The sequence below is a fragment of the Peromyscus leucopus genome, chromosome 22 (assembly GCF_004664715.2).
Source record: "Peromyscus leucopus breed LL Stock chromosome 22, UCI_PerLeu_2.1, whole genome shotgun sequence".
NCBI lineage: Eukaryota > Metazoa > Chordata > Mammalia > Rodentia > Cricetidae > Peromyscus > Peromyscus leucopus.
In genome coordinates this window covers 50,117,872-50,132,674 of record NC_051081.1, presented here as the reverse complement: position 1 = coordinate 50,132,674, position 14,803 = coordinate 50,117,872, and the positions used below count along the sequence as shown (strand labels likewise).

Genomic DNA, 14,803 nt, shown 5'->3' with positions numbered 1-14,803 from the left:
TCTTGTTAGGACTGATTCTGTGCATAGACTTTGTGGATATCCCTTATCCAGCTTGTGTGTGTGTGTGTGTGTGTGTGTGTGTGTGTGTGTGTGTGTGTGTGTATTAATCAGCCAGTATGTATTACTAGAGAAATCCACATTAAGGAAGGACCCAGGCATAGTACTGTAAAATCCTACCGAAAATACACCGTTTTTCTACTCACATCCTCGGCCTGGTCCTACGGTCTCCTCCAGGCCCTCAGGTTGCATTTAGATCTTAATTAATCTTGGCCCCCGGGGGTCTGGTTTCTAGTCTTTCCTTGTCTGTGTTGACCTTTGTATGTTTTGAAGACTGCTGCTGTCTAGTTTTGTTGTGAAATGTCTGTCAAGTTAGGTTTCTCCTGTGTTATCAGAACTTAACTGAGATTGTACATTTTCGGCAAGAGTATCACAGAAGTGGAGCTGTCCACACACACACACACACACACACACACACACCACCACCACCACCACCACCACCACCACTGTGCACACAGGGATCGCAGCCCCCCCCCCCAGAACACTTGTAAATCACTGCAAACACTTGCTGCGCCGGTGTGACAATTCCTGTTAGAGACCATTATCTAACCGTGTCTTATTGGGTTCGCTGTGCTTGTGACACAGAACTCTCAGCGTGTGGTATTCTTAGAATGTCTGATACTGTATCAGTCCTTTTCTAAGGAAGCCAGAAAATGTCTAAGGTAGCGTTTTTTTCAGAAAAGGCTCTTGTTCGCCAGGCAAATGGTCCGCTTCTTTCATCTTATCGCTTGGGAAGCATGGGTAGGCAGATCTGCGGGAGTTCAAAGCTAGCCTGGCCTCTCCATCAGAGACCCGGCCTCAAAAAGTGGGAGGGGGAGAGGCACTAATCAAAGGACTGTAACAGATCCTTGGGGTGGGAGGGGATGACTGTAATGAGGGTAAAAGTTGTTGGAAGTTTGGTTTCTATTAAATACCTTCACATCGCAGGAAGCTGCATGTTTTAGACTAGAGTGGGCAGGTTGGTTAATTTGCAGTATAAAGTCACAATGACCGAAGTGCTGGCACACCCCCACTCGTGTACACACACACACACACACACACACACACACACACACACACACACACCGGCAGGACCGCTCGGCTTTATACATCAATATGGCACAGAGCTGGGCCTCGAGGTAATGAGTCTCCCCTTGCTCTTGCAGACGACAGGACGTACCACTTCCAGGCGGAGGACGAGCAGGAATGTCAGATGTGAGCATCGTGGGCGGGGCCGGGAGCAGGGGTGGCCGTGGGTGGGTGTGCTCTCCCAGCCGACACCCGACACCCGAGCTGTGGCTGCTGTCTGTCCAGATGGATGTCTGTGCTGCAGAACAGCAAGGAAGAAGCTCTGAACAACGCGTTTAAGGGCGACGACGCCACGGGAGAGAACAACATCGTCCAAGAGCTGACCAAAGAGATCATCTCGGAGGTGCAGAGGATGACGGGCAATGACGTGTGCTGCGACTGTGGGGCACCAGGTGACCCGGGGGACCCCGCCCCCCTCCAACCCCAGCTCTAGGGCATTCAGATTCCAGAGACGCCGAGAACCCGCCCATTGATTTTTTTTTTTAAACTGTCATTTCAAATGTGAAATCGGCGCAGCTCTGAGCTGATCCCGTTACACACATGCTTAATGAACTGTGTGCAGAGCACAGTGGGCCGCAGGGGTGGGAGGTGCTGGGCTGCGGGGCCCGGGGCAGGACCCTGCAAAGGCCGCCTGGTGGAGATGAAAAGATTACGGTGCCTTTTGAGTAGTGGGGAAGACTGAAGGGCACAGTGGGGGTGAGTGGGGTGAGCGGAAGGTCGCCCGTCTTACTGGCTCTCAGAGGCTGTGAGGTGCAGCCCGGGCTCTTGCCGAGGATTTACTCCATCTTCTCCGTCCTCCCTAGAGGACCGTCTGAAGTCACTCTCAGGCACACTCTGGCTCTGTGACCCAGGGAGAGCGCCATAGACTGTCACACGGCTGTAAAATGAGTGATGGGTCCCTACCGTCCGTCACGTCCTGTGTTGGCATTTTGATATAATTTATCAGAGGTTCATGTGAAGGCATATAATAGCTTTATGGATATTAACAACCAGATTTTTTTAAAATTTTGTTTATTTATATTTTATATATGAGTGCTCTGCATGTATCCCTTCATGCCAAAAGAGAGCATCAGGTCCTATTATAGATGCTCGTGAGCCACCATGTGGGTGCTGGGAATTGAACTCAGGACCTCTGGAAGAGCAGCCAGTGCTCTTAACCGCTAAGCCATCTCTCCAGCCCAACAACCAGAATTTTAAGGCTTGATGAATCGACACTTTAATTAAGATAGGAGAGGGCTGGGGAGTTAGGATCGACACAGTCGCCTTTCTGAAGGCTCGGTAAAAATCGAGAAAAATGGCTTTCTGTTCACCTAGTTCTGGGACAGTTCCTATTACAAGTACAGCCACAATAGAGTGGAACCATTAAGTAGGTTCTTGTTTTCCTGAGTTTCTGTTTGGCCTTGGATCTGTTAGAAACATCTCTGTGTGGCAGGAGCAGAGGTATGGAGTAGAGTGTGCGTAGTCAGAAGCTTAGACCATCTTCATAAGGAAACGTCGCTGTAAAATGCTAAGAGTGCACAACTGGCCTGGAATGTGCTGTGTTATCTGAACGTGCACTGTCCCCAAAAGCAAGACGCACACACCTGCAATCGTGGGTGCTAGTAATAATCACTATTGTGGGTACAGTGTGTGTGTGTGGTTTTTACGTACAAGTAAAAACTTTAGATGTGGTAGGTAAGCACTGTTCCACTGAGCTAAAGTCCTTAGCCCACAGTATTTTTCTTTTTCAAGATTTATTCGTTTTACTTGGAGCTGTGTGTGTGTGAGTCTGGGTGAGTTTATGTGGACCACATGTGTGTAATGCCCATAGAGGCCAGAAGAGGGCATCAGATCCTGTGGAATTGGAGTTACAGGTGGTTGTAAGTAGTCACATGGGTGCTGGGAACAGAATTCAGGTCCTCTGTAAGAGCAGCAGGTGCTCTTACCACTGAGCCATCCCTCCAGCCCCTCGCCCTTGCCCCCCAGTTTTTAACAACTAAACAGTTTTTAAAGAAATTCAGGATGACCTCATGGGCAAGATCGTGAGGTCTGCCTGTGGAGAATTTCTAAGGGCAGCAAGCACTCGCCAGACATTGTGCTCCAATACATCTTATTTTCAACGCTTTGCAAATTCAGCATTTGCCTGTCAAGTATTGGCTGGGTCCACACTGTGCGCTAAGCACATGGCAGGACACTTAAGTGAGGAAGTGAACGTCCCCTGTGAGGAAGGTGTCGCTTGAACTCGGGGAGACACAGGACGGCTGTTTGCCCTGCACTTATATAGCAGCATGCTCTGAGTGTACAGTAAGATAGCGTGCAAACGTACTCCGGTTTCTGACGCTCACAGTGCAGTGGACCATTACCAGATCCTGAGCACATCACAGGCATGGACGTGTGTTCTCCGTTACTGTTAGTGCCTAGAGATCTTATCCATCCCTGCAGCGCTGTGCTCCTCCTGCTCCCCTCTGTGGTATGGCCCGGGGGGAACTGTGGTGGGTGCCGCAGGACTAGCCCTTGGGTCGCTTAAGGGGATGGGAGGATGGAGTTGAAGGAGAAGAATAATAATACCTTGTCGTCATTCCTTTGGGTTTGGTGTGATTTTAGAGGACCGGGGTACCAGCTACATCAAGGATAACACTCCCATGAGTTCAAAGCTCCTGGTTCAGCAGGGAGAAACTTCTGTCTCCTGTTTGTCTGGCAGCCAGCTCATGAGGACCCCTTCTCTTTGGCAGATCCGACGTGGCTCTCCACCAACCTGGGCATCCTGACTTGCATCGAGTGCTCTGGAATCCACCGGGAGCTGGGGGTTCACTACTCCAGGATGCAGTCCTTGACCTTAGATGTATTGGGAACGTCTGAGCTTCTGGTAATTTGATTTAGAAACTCATTGATAATGATTCACTCTCCGCTACCAAGGAGCGAGGGCACGTCTTGTTATGGGATGTTATTCCCAAATCAGAAAATGGAAAGGACCCCAAACAAGGCGCGCTGAGGCTGGTGTAGGCGTCTTCTGGAATGCCTGAGGTGGCAGCTGACGCCCTCTTCTACCTGAATCAGGCACAGAATCCAAAGCCAAAGGACACCAAAGGGTTTACTGTCCCAACGTCATCAACCAGTTTCTGACAAGACTGAACCCACTTCTTCCTTCAAGACCCCTTGGCCTTCCTGATCCATATTGTTCCTCTCAAGAACAATATGCTGGCTTCTCTTTTTGCCCCTCACTTTTCCAAAATAGTTTTTCATTCATGGCTCACTGGTAATATGGATGCTTTGTGATGGAGGGCTGGGGAGATGAAAGCGTGTTTTGAGAAGTACCTTTTGGTGTTTGATGCTGTGGCCTGACTGAGTCACGAGGCCATTGGCACACCTACATGGGCTTTGGGATGGCCTCAGAATCTGTGGTGTCTCTTTGTAGAGCAGTGCTTGAAATTCTTTCTCGAGATGACTGGGCTTTGGATAGTAAAGAGTAAGTGGATATTGATTGTCATTGATTTTGCTGTCAAGAGCAATAATCTTGACAGAACATCAATTCACATGGTCAGTAGTATTCCTCTCACGGGGCCGTAAATCTTCTTGACAACTCCAAATCCAGTATGTCTACATTCCTGATGCTTCTGGCTGTCTTGGGGAAACTGTCCTGTCTTTCCAAGGAATTCCTTGTTTGATCTTGGAAGACAAGAGTGAGGAAAAACTAGCTAGCGTGGGTCTCAGACAGCAGCATCCCTGGTTACTGGCCTTACAAATGAAGCAGAACGAGCAGGGCCCCACAGTGTGCTCTTCAGTATGTGTATATAGTCCCTGCTGCTCAAATGAGGGCACGTGGCCTACCTCTTAGAGGTGTGCGATGTACAGCATCTCTGGGAAAGCCGATTATGGCTTAGTTTTTAAATGGCCACACTAAGTTTTCAAGGATACTGTATCTCAGTAAACACTGATGGACTGTGGCAATTTCTACTTTCACTGGTTGGCTTACAGCACAGGATAAGTCAAATGATGTATAATGAGATAGTTTTGGCTTATTTTGGAAGCACTTTATGTCTTAGCTCATCCAATGGCTGTGATTCAACATCCTTGTTGTAGGGTCCCCACTTTACCAAGGGGGAAGCCTTGCTTACAATACCTTAATGTCACCAGGTTCTACACCCATTAAGTTAACACGCTCAAAATGAGGCTCCCTTTAATCTTTCTTAGCTCCTATTCACTTCTGAGATTCCAGGATACAAACCAGCATTGATGGTGGGTTTTCTGGCCACGTGGGAAGCATGTGGGCATCACATCTGCCTGTCCCCAGAGCTCAACCCCAACAAATGTGTAGCAGCCAACTCTGAGGAGCAAAGATCGAGCCCTTGATCAAAGCCTACCTTTTCCCCTGGTGTAAATCCTTCTATCGTCCGTCGCCAGTTTTGAGTTACTCTTATGAATTACTGACTGGAACTGACAGTGGATGCTCAGAAACATAGTGTTCTAGCATACATTCATCACATAAATAATTGTATAAATACGATGCATATATGCAGCTCAAGACAATGATAATAGTAAACTGTAGTAAAATTTAGAAACGATGAGGTTTATTTTGTTTTGTTTTTTTCGCAACAGGGTCTCACTGTGTAGCCCAGGCTGTCCCTAAACTCAGATTCCTTCCTTCCTTCTTCAGATTCCTATGTACTTAGAATTCAGGTGTGCACCAGCATGCTCAGTAAGATAATGAGTCTTGGATATCTAGTATCGCAGTTGTTGGCATGAGTTATCATGCCTTTACATAGTATAATTCTTAGCAGTAGCAATATTTAACAGCTGCCTTTCAGTATTCCTAGACATCTAGTAATTAGCTTTCGAGAGCTGGGTTAGAGCCTCGCTCCGACATTGACTAGCTGTGTCTCAAAACGTGGGCCTGGTGAGATGATTCAGAAGACAATGTCAGGAACCCGTGAACTGGAGGTACAGGTGACTGAGATACCCAAGGTGGATGCCGGGAATAAAACGTGGGTCCTCTAGAAGAGCAGTGGATACTGTTAACTGCCATGCACCTTCCTTCTCTCCAGCATACTTTTATTTATTTATTTATTTTAAAGAAGCCTCCATAAAGTCAAACCAATGGTGTCCATGGTTCTCTTCTTTCTCATCCTTGATGCAGTTTTTGATAAAAAAGGCTTCCTGGTGTGAGGGGATGTGTTTATCACTCGCACGTAGCTGCCGATGGCGTTGCCGGACATTCGGCTTGTACCCAGTTGCTGTTTTGTGTCTTTGGTTTTTGCCTCTGAGTCGGGACTGCCTGTGCTCATTCTGTCGCGTCATTGAAGCTCATGACGTACTTTTGATTCTGTCCTCATGTGAGGCCAGCGTCTCATTTCTCATTCATGCAGAACAGTTCCAGTTTTCCATTTCTTGCTTTTGTTGGCCAGCCGAGACTTTTAAACTTGACCTGAAAGAGCCAGCCAGCCCGTGAGCGGGACCTGAGTGCATTTCCATTTTCTCTTTGGCGTCCTGGCTTCGAATAGAAGATGAACGCTCACCGTTCCTGTCCTCCGACGTGACTGCCGCATTTTCCGTTTCAGACGAGCCCTTTGCTCGGTTCTGTGGATTTTTACCTGCTTTGCTGTTGTTTGAAACCACACTTTCCACGTTGATCCCCTGAATCGGGCGGCATCCGTGAAGGTGGCTGGGTGTGGACGGTATAACTACCTCCGCTTCCTGAACTGCTTTTAAAATCACTCCGCACTCACTGAAGCAGAATGCAGGCAGGTGAAGGGTTCCTTTGGTTCTTTGGGGGAAGTCATGCCACCCCAGCTGCTTTAGCATTTTATATTAGGCTTAGATCAGTGGTTTCAACCTGTGGGTCTCGACCCCTTCCACAGGGGTCACCTAAGACCATTGGAAAACACAGATGTTTACATGATGACTCATAATGGTAGCAAAATTACAGTTATGAAGTAGCAATGAAAATAATGTTATGGTTGGGGATCACCACAACATGAGGAACTGTACTAAAACGTCTCAGCCTCAGGAAGGTTGAGAACCACTTCAGTGAACCAGGCTTCAAACACCCCTGGCAAGCCTGGATTTTAAAGAGGTGGATTTTCTCCTTAACTTTGAAGAACATTTGAGGGGCAAGGGGTGTCATCTGAAAAACCATATTACCTACTGAGGTACTGGTATCATGTGATCCATTTCACTCTCATGTTCGGAGTTAATAAAGAAAGCTTCAGTATTTTGAAATTTAATTTAGAGCAGGCGAGGCAGCTCAGGCCTGTGAGCTCAACTTTGGAGGCTGAAGCGGAAGATGGCTGCTACCTTGAGACTAGCCTGTGCTACACAGTGGGTCCAGGCCAGCCTGGGCTACGGAGTGAGACCCGGTCTGAACAGAATAAAGGAAATGAATTTGAAGGCCCTCCGTCTGCTGGAGGAATGTCAGGCGGCCTCGGAAGCTGGCTAGCTGACTCAGCTGTCTCTTGAGGTCGCTCTCTGCTGTGCCGTCTGAAACCGGGGCAGGGCAGCCGCAGCCTCGGGCTCTGGGATGCTGTGCAGCACTGGCGTTCTGAAGGCACTGAACTAAGCCTGGCTGGGTAGTGACTGCAGTTGCTTAGAGCTGTGGGAAATTACAGTCAGCTGCCATCTACTGAATCACATTTAGCTTCCAGGCACTGTCGTGATTTTGTGTGTGTGTGTGTGTGTGTGTGTGTGTGTGTGTGTGTGTGTGTGTGTACTTTCTCTCTGGCCTCAGTGAGACCCAGCATCCAAGAAACTTGCCCATGTAATATGTGACACTCTTCCCCTACAGACCGTTGGACACCACAGGCTGTGTGCAATACCGTTTGTAAGTCACAGCCCTGAGCTGGTTCTAGCTACAAGCAAAACCAAGTACCTAAGCATCTGTGTATATTGTCAAATATATATGAGAGATGGCAACGTAGATGTTAAGTGTGTGAACTCCTTTCCTACCATCTGCCCTTGTTCATGCTCCGCCCTTGTTAAGCTCCTGACATCTCTTGACTCTGCCTGTACTGGTCACCCGTCTCATGTTCCTGGGCCCTCATGCATGTGTCTGTCAAGAGGTATAGCCTGTCTTCAGGTCTTCCACTCTGTTGGGACAGAGCTGGGAATGAACAGGGAGCAAGACAAACCAGAATAGCTCCAGACCCTGTAGTTGGCAGAGGCCCACATGGCTACGGGGTGCCTGTGTGTGGTAACTGTGTGGTAGTCTTGACCAGATCAAGCTGGAGGAGGAGCAGGTCTCAGTGTTGTGACCCCTGTGGGACCTGAGGGACTTCAGGGAAGTCCTGCTTCCCTCACTTCCTGTTCCTGTCTTCTCGTGAGGACAGAGAGAAAAGCTACCATGGTCAATGTCCCTCCCCATGGGAATAGGAAGCAGGAGCTCTGCTCCAGACCATCCCAAGCTCTAAAACTAGTGTCAAGATAAAATCTGAGGCCTTGTGGCTTCGTGCCCTGCTCAGGCAGCTGCTAAAGGTTTATCAAGGTCCCATTTCCCTGTTCTGGGCATGTGTGTGACTCTCACCCAGTCTTCTTAGTCATGAGCATGCTGCCGACCTGGACTTGGGGTCTTTCAGAGCTGGGTTCATACACACACACACACACACACACACACACACAACTGTGCTGCTTTTAAAAAATGTATTTTTATGTTTTACTGGACAACTTTTGGAATTCTGTTCTTGTCTTCCACCCTGTGGAGTGGGTCATTCTTGTTTCCACCACCCTGCGTATTCTGGGCCAGCTGTATTCTGGGCCAGCTGGCCCGTGGGCTTCTGGGTAATTCTTACGTCTGCCCCTCCTGTCTTCCCAAAGGAATGCGAAGATTACTGATGCATGCCACCGCCTCGGCTTTTGTGGGCTCCAGGGACCAGACTCACGTGTCGGGCTTGTAGTGTAAGCATTTTTTGCCCACTGAGCCGCATCCCTGGCCCCTCTGCTTCTGCTTCTTTTTATTTATCTATCATCATCATCATCATCATCATCATCATCATCATCATCATCATTTTAGCAGTTCTCCGTTGTTGGCTGAGCCAGTAGTGAACAACATGGTGGCTTATGCCCATTGCCCAACACAGCTGAAGAGCCCAGTTACATGAAGGGCTCAGCCTGTGTTCATGATGTGCCGTGAAGGGCGAGGGTTGGGGCTTCTCTGACTTAAGTGATGCTCTCAGTCGGCGCTCTGTATCAGTGGGTTTACCGTCTGCACAGCCAACCAACCTCAAGTCAAAATTCTTTAAAATAGGTGCTGGAGAGACGGCTCCGTGTCGAAGAGCACTTGTTGCTCTTGCAGGGGACCCGGGTGTGGTTCCCGGCACCCACGTGGTGGCTCACAGCCGTCTGTAACTCTAGTTCCAGGGGATCCGGAACTAGATCTCTAGTCCCTCTCCTGATCTCCGTGGTTGCTGTACATGTGTGGTGCACATACACACATGCAGACAAAACATTCATACACATCAAGTAAGCCTAAGAACAACAATGAAAAGACATTTTGGGAATTTCTAAAAGAAAACCCCAATTTGAATATTCTCATCCTAAAAACTCACCGCTATCCCCTCGAATGAAGTGAGACACCCGCCGCCGCCGCAGCGTCTCTTCAAGGCCCTCCATCTCCCTGAGCCTTGGGCCTTTGTTCATGTGCCTCCTAGCCGAGCCTCCTGAGGTTCTATCCGGTAGTGGGCACGTGCAGACTTTTCTCCTTGTTACTCCCTGAACAATGTCTTTTGACAACTATTATCCTGGCGTTCCTATTGTCTTGGCAATTAGAAGTCATCTAAAGCAGTATAGGACGTACCCAGGTACCCTCAGATCCCCCATCTCCAGGTCCCTGGAACCCAGCTCCCAGACAGGGAGAAACATCTGTACCACTGTCTGCCGCCGCCTCTGCCCGTCAGGTTCCCACCTCAGCACATCCCACACCTCCTTCAGGTGGCAGTGACAGTTCTTGGTGCCAGAGCCCAGGTCAACACCTGGTCTCCCCGCTCTGAGGACCGCTTCCCAGGAGTCCGCCGGCCCCTGGTTCCCCGGTAGGATCCTGTGGCCTTCAGCTCCGGGAGCTTTGCCTCTGTTAGTGGTTACAAGGAGTTCCCTGCAGGCTATTTTATAAACTGGGCCCTAGCCGATATGGGTGGCGATGTGTTCCTCCAGTGTGGAATGTGTGAATGTGTGTGTGACATACAGATGTGGTCCCTCCCTGGGCCAGCTGGCCTGGCTAAGCCAGCCAGATCCAAGCAGAAGGGAAGCTTTCTGATTCCTGGTAAATTCTCTCCTCCCATCCCCCACCCCCTGAATGCAGACTCGGGGGCATTGGGTGGTCCCTCACTCACAGGAGGGTTTCTGCCATTTATTTTAATTTTTTTCAGATGTTTAAGCCCAGAGGGTGGTACCCACATTTTATATATGATTGGGTACTAAAGCAAGATGTCTGTGCCAGGGACTCCATCATCGATGTTTAGTTCTGTGTCTAATGCTAGCTGCACAAGAGATCCTTTGCGGGGCATTTATCCCATGGCCTGCGGGTCCTTGTCGTCGTCGTCGTCGTCGTCGTCGTCGGAAGAGGTGTGCGCCTATACTGTTTGCTCTGAGTGTCCTGTGCACAGGAAACATCAGTCTGGCTGCCCAGATTTTGCCCTTACCATGGCTTGAGGCCCTGGAGTCAGGACTAAGCTAGGAGGCGCAGATAGTGAGCGTGCTTGGCTCACTGGTCAGGGACAACGTAAAGCTAGCAAGGCTCACCACGTGAAGGTCAAGCTGCCCGTATTCCAGCACTGCCTTCAGCACCTCAGTCTCGTGTGGCCTCATGCCAGGGAATCCTTGCTGTCTAACTCAGAGATCCCTTTGGATTCGAACTTGAGCTAGTGCCCCCTAAGGACAGACCAGGCCCTTCTGCCAGGAGCCACACCTCCCGAGCATCGATTTCTGACTACCCGTTGTCTGCACAGGCCACTGAAGTGAGGAGCGCTGAGTGCCGCTGACTCATTCACTGTGTTGTTTTCAATGAGGAAATTAATTTGTTCTTTCAAACCCTTGTGCACGATGTGCCCTGCCAGTACTGTTTTGTGAAATATTCAAAAATCTGACTTGTGGGCCAGGACGCGGTAGTGGCAGGAATCTGGCCTGGAAGCTCATTTAAAGGGTGGACGCTGAGTTTGGCGCTTGGGATGAGGTGGGGACATCCCCGCTCTGAAGGAGCTCCTGGCCACACAGTCCTCCCTTCGGCAAACCCCAGTTACCATGTGGTCAAGGTGGCATGGCTGTGCCCGGCACAGTGGTACTTAGTGAATTCAGGAGAAGGTGTGGCTTGAGTATTCGTATGCCTGGCGATTAGTGGCACCTGCCTTTGATCCCAATACTCTGGTGGCAGAGGCAGGTGGATCTCTGAGTTTGAGGCCAGTCTGGTCTACAGAGTGAGTGCCAGGTCATCCAGAGTTACGCAGAGAAACCCTGTCTTGAAAAAAGAAAAGCCAGAAGACTTACATCTGGAGGTCACACGTGATCTCAGTGTTCATGCTGGCTGAAGGTTTTCACCGAAAGGGTCCCATTTGGTCCTTTTTATAACCCTGTGAGGTCCCTCTGGTTCCATGGATAAAAACTGACTCTCCCATTTGAACCTGGGTTTTGGCTTCCTGGCCCCCACGTATCTGGTGACACTACCTCACAGCTAGTGTGAAGAAGGCCGTGGTGGAATGAGCTCCCACAGGAGAGCAGTTGAGAATGGAGACTCACCGTGGACTGTGTTTCCTGCTTCTCGGAGAGCCTGTGGTGACTCGGTCCATTTTCCGCAAGATCCCTGCAGGTCGTCTGGGCTGTACCCCCTGGGGCTTTCGGGTTTTGTGCCTTTTCATTAAAAGCAAACCACTTTGCCGCTCTATTTCTCATTCACCATTAAATAAATCATCAGATTGTGAGTAACGGCCAGCCGTGGAGGGTATTAATAATTGAGTACCCTAAAATAGACTTCTGTTTTTGCAGCTTGCCAAGAACATCGGGAATGCAGGCTTTAATGAGATCATGGAGTGTTGCCTCCCACCCGAGGACTCGGTCAAACCCCACCCAGGCAGCGACATGTGAGTATGAAGCTGGCCGGCTGGTCGCATGTGCTGAACAAAGATTTGCGCTTGGCCTGAGCCCTGTAAGCAGGGGAACGGGTCTGAGGGGTACGTCGGTCGTTGCTTCCCGCTAGCTCAAGTTGTTATTCGTTTTCATTTTGATTTTTCTTTCTCTTCGGTCATTTTTGTGTGTCCAGATGGAAGCCCGGTGTGGCTGGTTTTGTTGGGAAGGGACCAGAGGACAGTGGGCTTTTTAGCAACTGCGCTGCCCGCGAGGAGGGCACTGCCGTGAGTCTTGCTCGCTGCTGCCCTGGACCTCTGCGCCCCTTGCCTCTGCCCCTTCTCTCTGCCCACCTTCCCGGCATGGTGAACTGTGCCGGGTGACCATGCACCTGTCGTTGTCGGGGTCCTTGGAGGTGGACGACCTGTCGTCCCCTCCAGAAAACCCTTGTGTGTGTTTTACTGTGGACGCAAACTGACCGGGAAGCTGGTGTGCCTCGCTCTGTTCCAGCTGACCCATTGATGGACCAACCATTCACCATAGGGATTGCCCACCAGTTTTATTCCAACACACTGGGCTCGAGGAGGTGGACAGGGCAGTGCCATGCTGCCCCTCAGACCTCATCCCTGTTTCCTTTTTTTTTTTTTTTTTCTGAGACAGGGTCTCTCTGTAGTCTTGGCTGTCCTGGATCTCACTTTGTAGACCAGGCTGGCCTCGAACTCACAGAGATCCGCCTGCCTCTGCCTCCCGAGTGCTGGGATTAAAGGTGTGCACCACTACCACCTGGCCCCTGTTTCTTAAAATGGCCTGTTTGCCCACAGGAGGGCCTGCTAGAGTATGATGCAGATGGAGGAGGAGGACTAGGTCTCCCAGACAGCGCCTGTGTGTGAGCACGGGGAGAGTGAAGATCAGGGATCAGAGAAAGTTCTCAATCTATTACCACAAACTACATTTCACCGGCGTAGGCCTGAAATTGAGTTAGTGGTCTGGGTTCCCTAAAGGACATCGAGTGACAGGACCGTGTCTTTAAGAGCAGTTTTACAGGTGGTCAGAGTGTACAGGGCAGAACACTTAGATCTTTGTAGCTGTTCTGTTTGGCAAACTGAGGCTGCGGAAGTGTAGGACTGTGTTGTTGTCTTGCACTCGGACCCACTGAGGGCATGGGAACAGTGTAGAGGGTGAGGAGGAGATTGTCAGTCGTTGGCTGTCTTGGGCGCCAGGTATCTTGCGGGTGTTAGGTTGTGGTCGGTTTATGTTTGCATCCTGTCGTGAGTGAGCATTTGTGACGGAGCGTCTCACAGAGCTCGGATGACGTGGTTGTCAGGCATTGTCTTCTGCATATGAAGATGTGATTTGCAGAGCTGACCTGGAGAGCCTGGACCCCCCGTCCTTTTCCTGGCCGAGGGGTGGGGCAGGGTTTTTACAGTCTGAGTCTAAGCCTCGGTTTCTCTAATAAAAAGGGAGAGTCTGCTGCCCACCTCAGAGAGGCGCGGGGGAAGTTAGAAAGATGGTTTGCACTCAGGGGCGTGAATGGTGTCGGCGACAGAGTCTAAGCAAGTGCCCCGGCCGACCCCGTCTGTCGAGAAACGAGCATCCCGTGCGGTTACTCTTTTCTTGGGACCTGCAGGTGCACGGTGCCTTCCTGGATGACTGGAGGGCCCCTTTTAGTGGAGGAAATGTCGTGGGCCAGCATGGTGGGTGTAGAGACGGCTGTGGCTTGATGTGGCTTGATACTGGCTTCCTGGTTGTTACCAGTCTCCTGGAAAGCTGGAATGCCGGTCAACTTTAAACCAAGAGTATAGGAACGCACTTTTGCGTACCAGGAATAGGGGCTGAAGAGATGGCGCAGCTGTTCAGAGCACTTGATGCTCTTGCAGAGGATCCGGGTTTGGGTCCCAGCACCTCCATGGTGGCTTCAGCAATTCAAAACCCGAGTTCTGAGGATCTAATGCCCTCTTTCTGGCCTCTGCAGTCACCAAGAAGTGTATATGGTACACATACATACATGCAGACAAAATGTTCATACACATAAAATTAAATAAATTTAAAAAAAAAAAAAAACTGCCAGGATTTCCTCATGAAAGCAAGACATCTGTTCTAGGGGTAAATGATCCTAAGAATGAATACTGCTTCTCAGTATCCATGCTCGGTCTGCTGTGAGGCATGACACACACACACGCACACACACACACCACCACCACCACCACCACCACCACCACCACACCCAAACACACACACCACCACCCCACCACCCCCACACACCACCACCACCACACACCCTCCTTGACCCTTCTCACAAGGAAATTTACACTTCATTTTCTCAGAAATGAGGGTGGATGTCTGTTACAGTGATGAAAACATACTCCCAGTCATCCTTCTGCGGTTGGGATAAACTGCATGACCAGCCATGGTGGTACGTGACGGTGATCCCCGCAATGGCGAGGTTGAGGCAGGAGGGGTATGCCTTTGAGGCTAGCCTGGCCTATACAGTGAGCTCTAGGCTAACCTGGGCTACCTAGTGAGTTCAAGGTTAGCATGGGCAGCATAGTGAGACCCTTAATCTGACTCGCCCCACCCAAATAAAAGAAGAAAATTAACTGCGCGACTCTTGGCGTGCCTCCGGCAGCTGGCTCTTTCTTGTAGCATTCCGTCGCACTTTACA

At 50.0% G+C, this 14,803-nt stretch overlaps 1 protein-coding gene across 1 annotated transcript in view; it reads left to right on the top strand.

The window, feature by feature from the left end:
- The window catches only part of Asap2 (ArfGAP with SH3 domain, ankyrin repeat and PH domain 2), a 165,694-nt gene that overhangs the window by 121,159 nt on the left and 29,732 nt on the right, over positions 1 to 14,803 (top strand). The window contains 4 exon segments of the mRNA XM_037198170.1: positions 1,203 to 1,251; positions 1,351 to 1,517; positions 3,837 to 3,970; positions 12,064 to 12,158. Coding sequence (XP_037054065.1) covers positions 1,203 to 1,251; positions 1,351 to 1,517; positions 3,837 to 3,970; positions 12,064 to 12,158 — 445 coding nt within the window.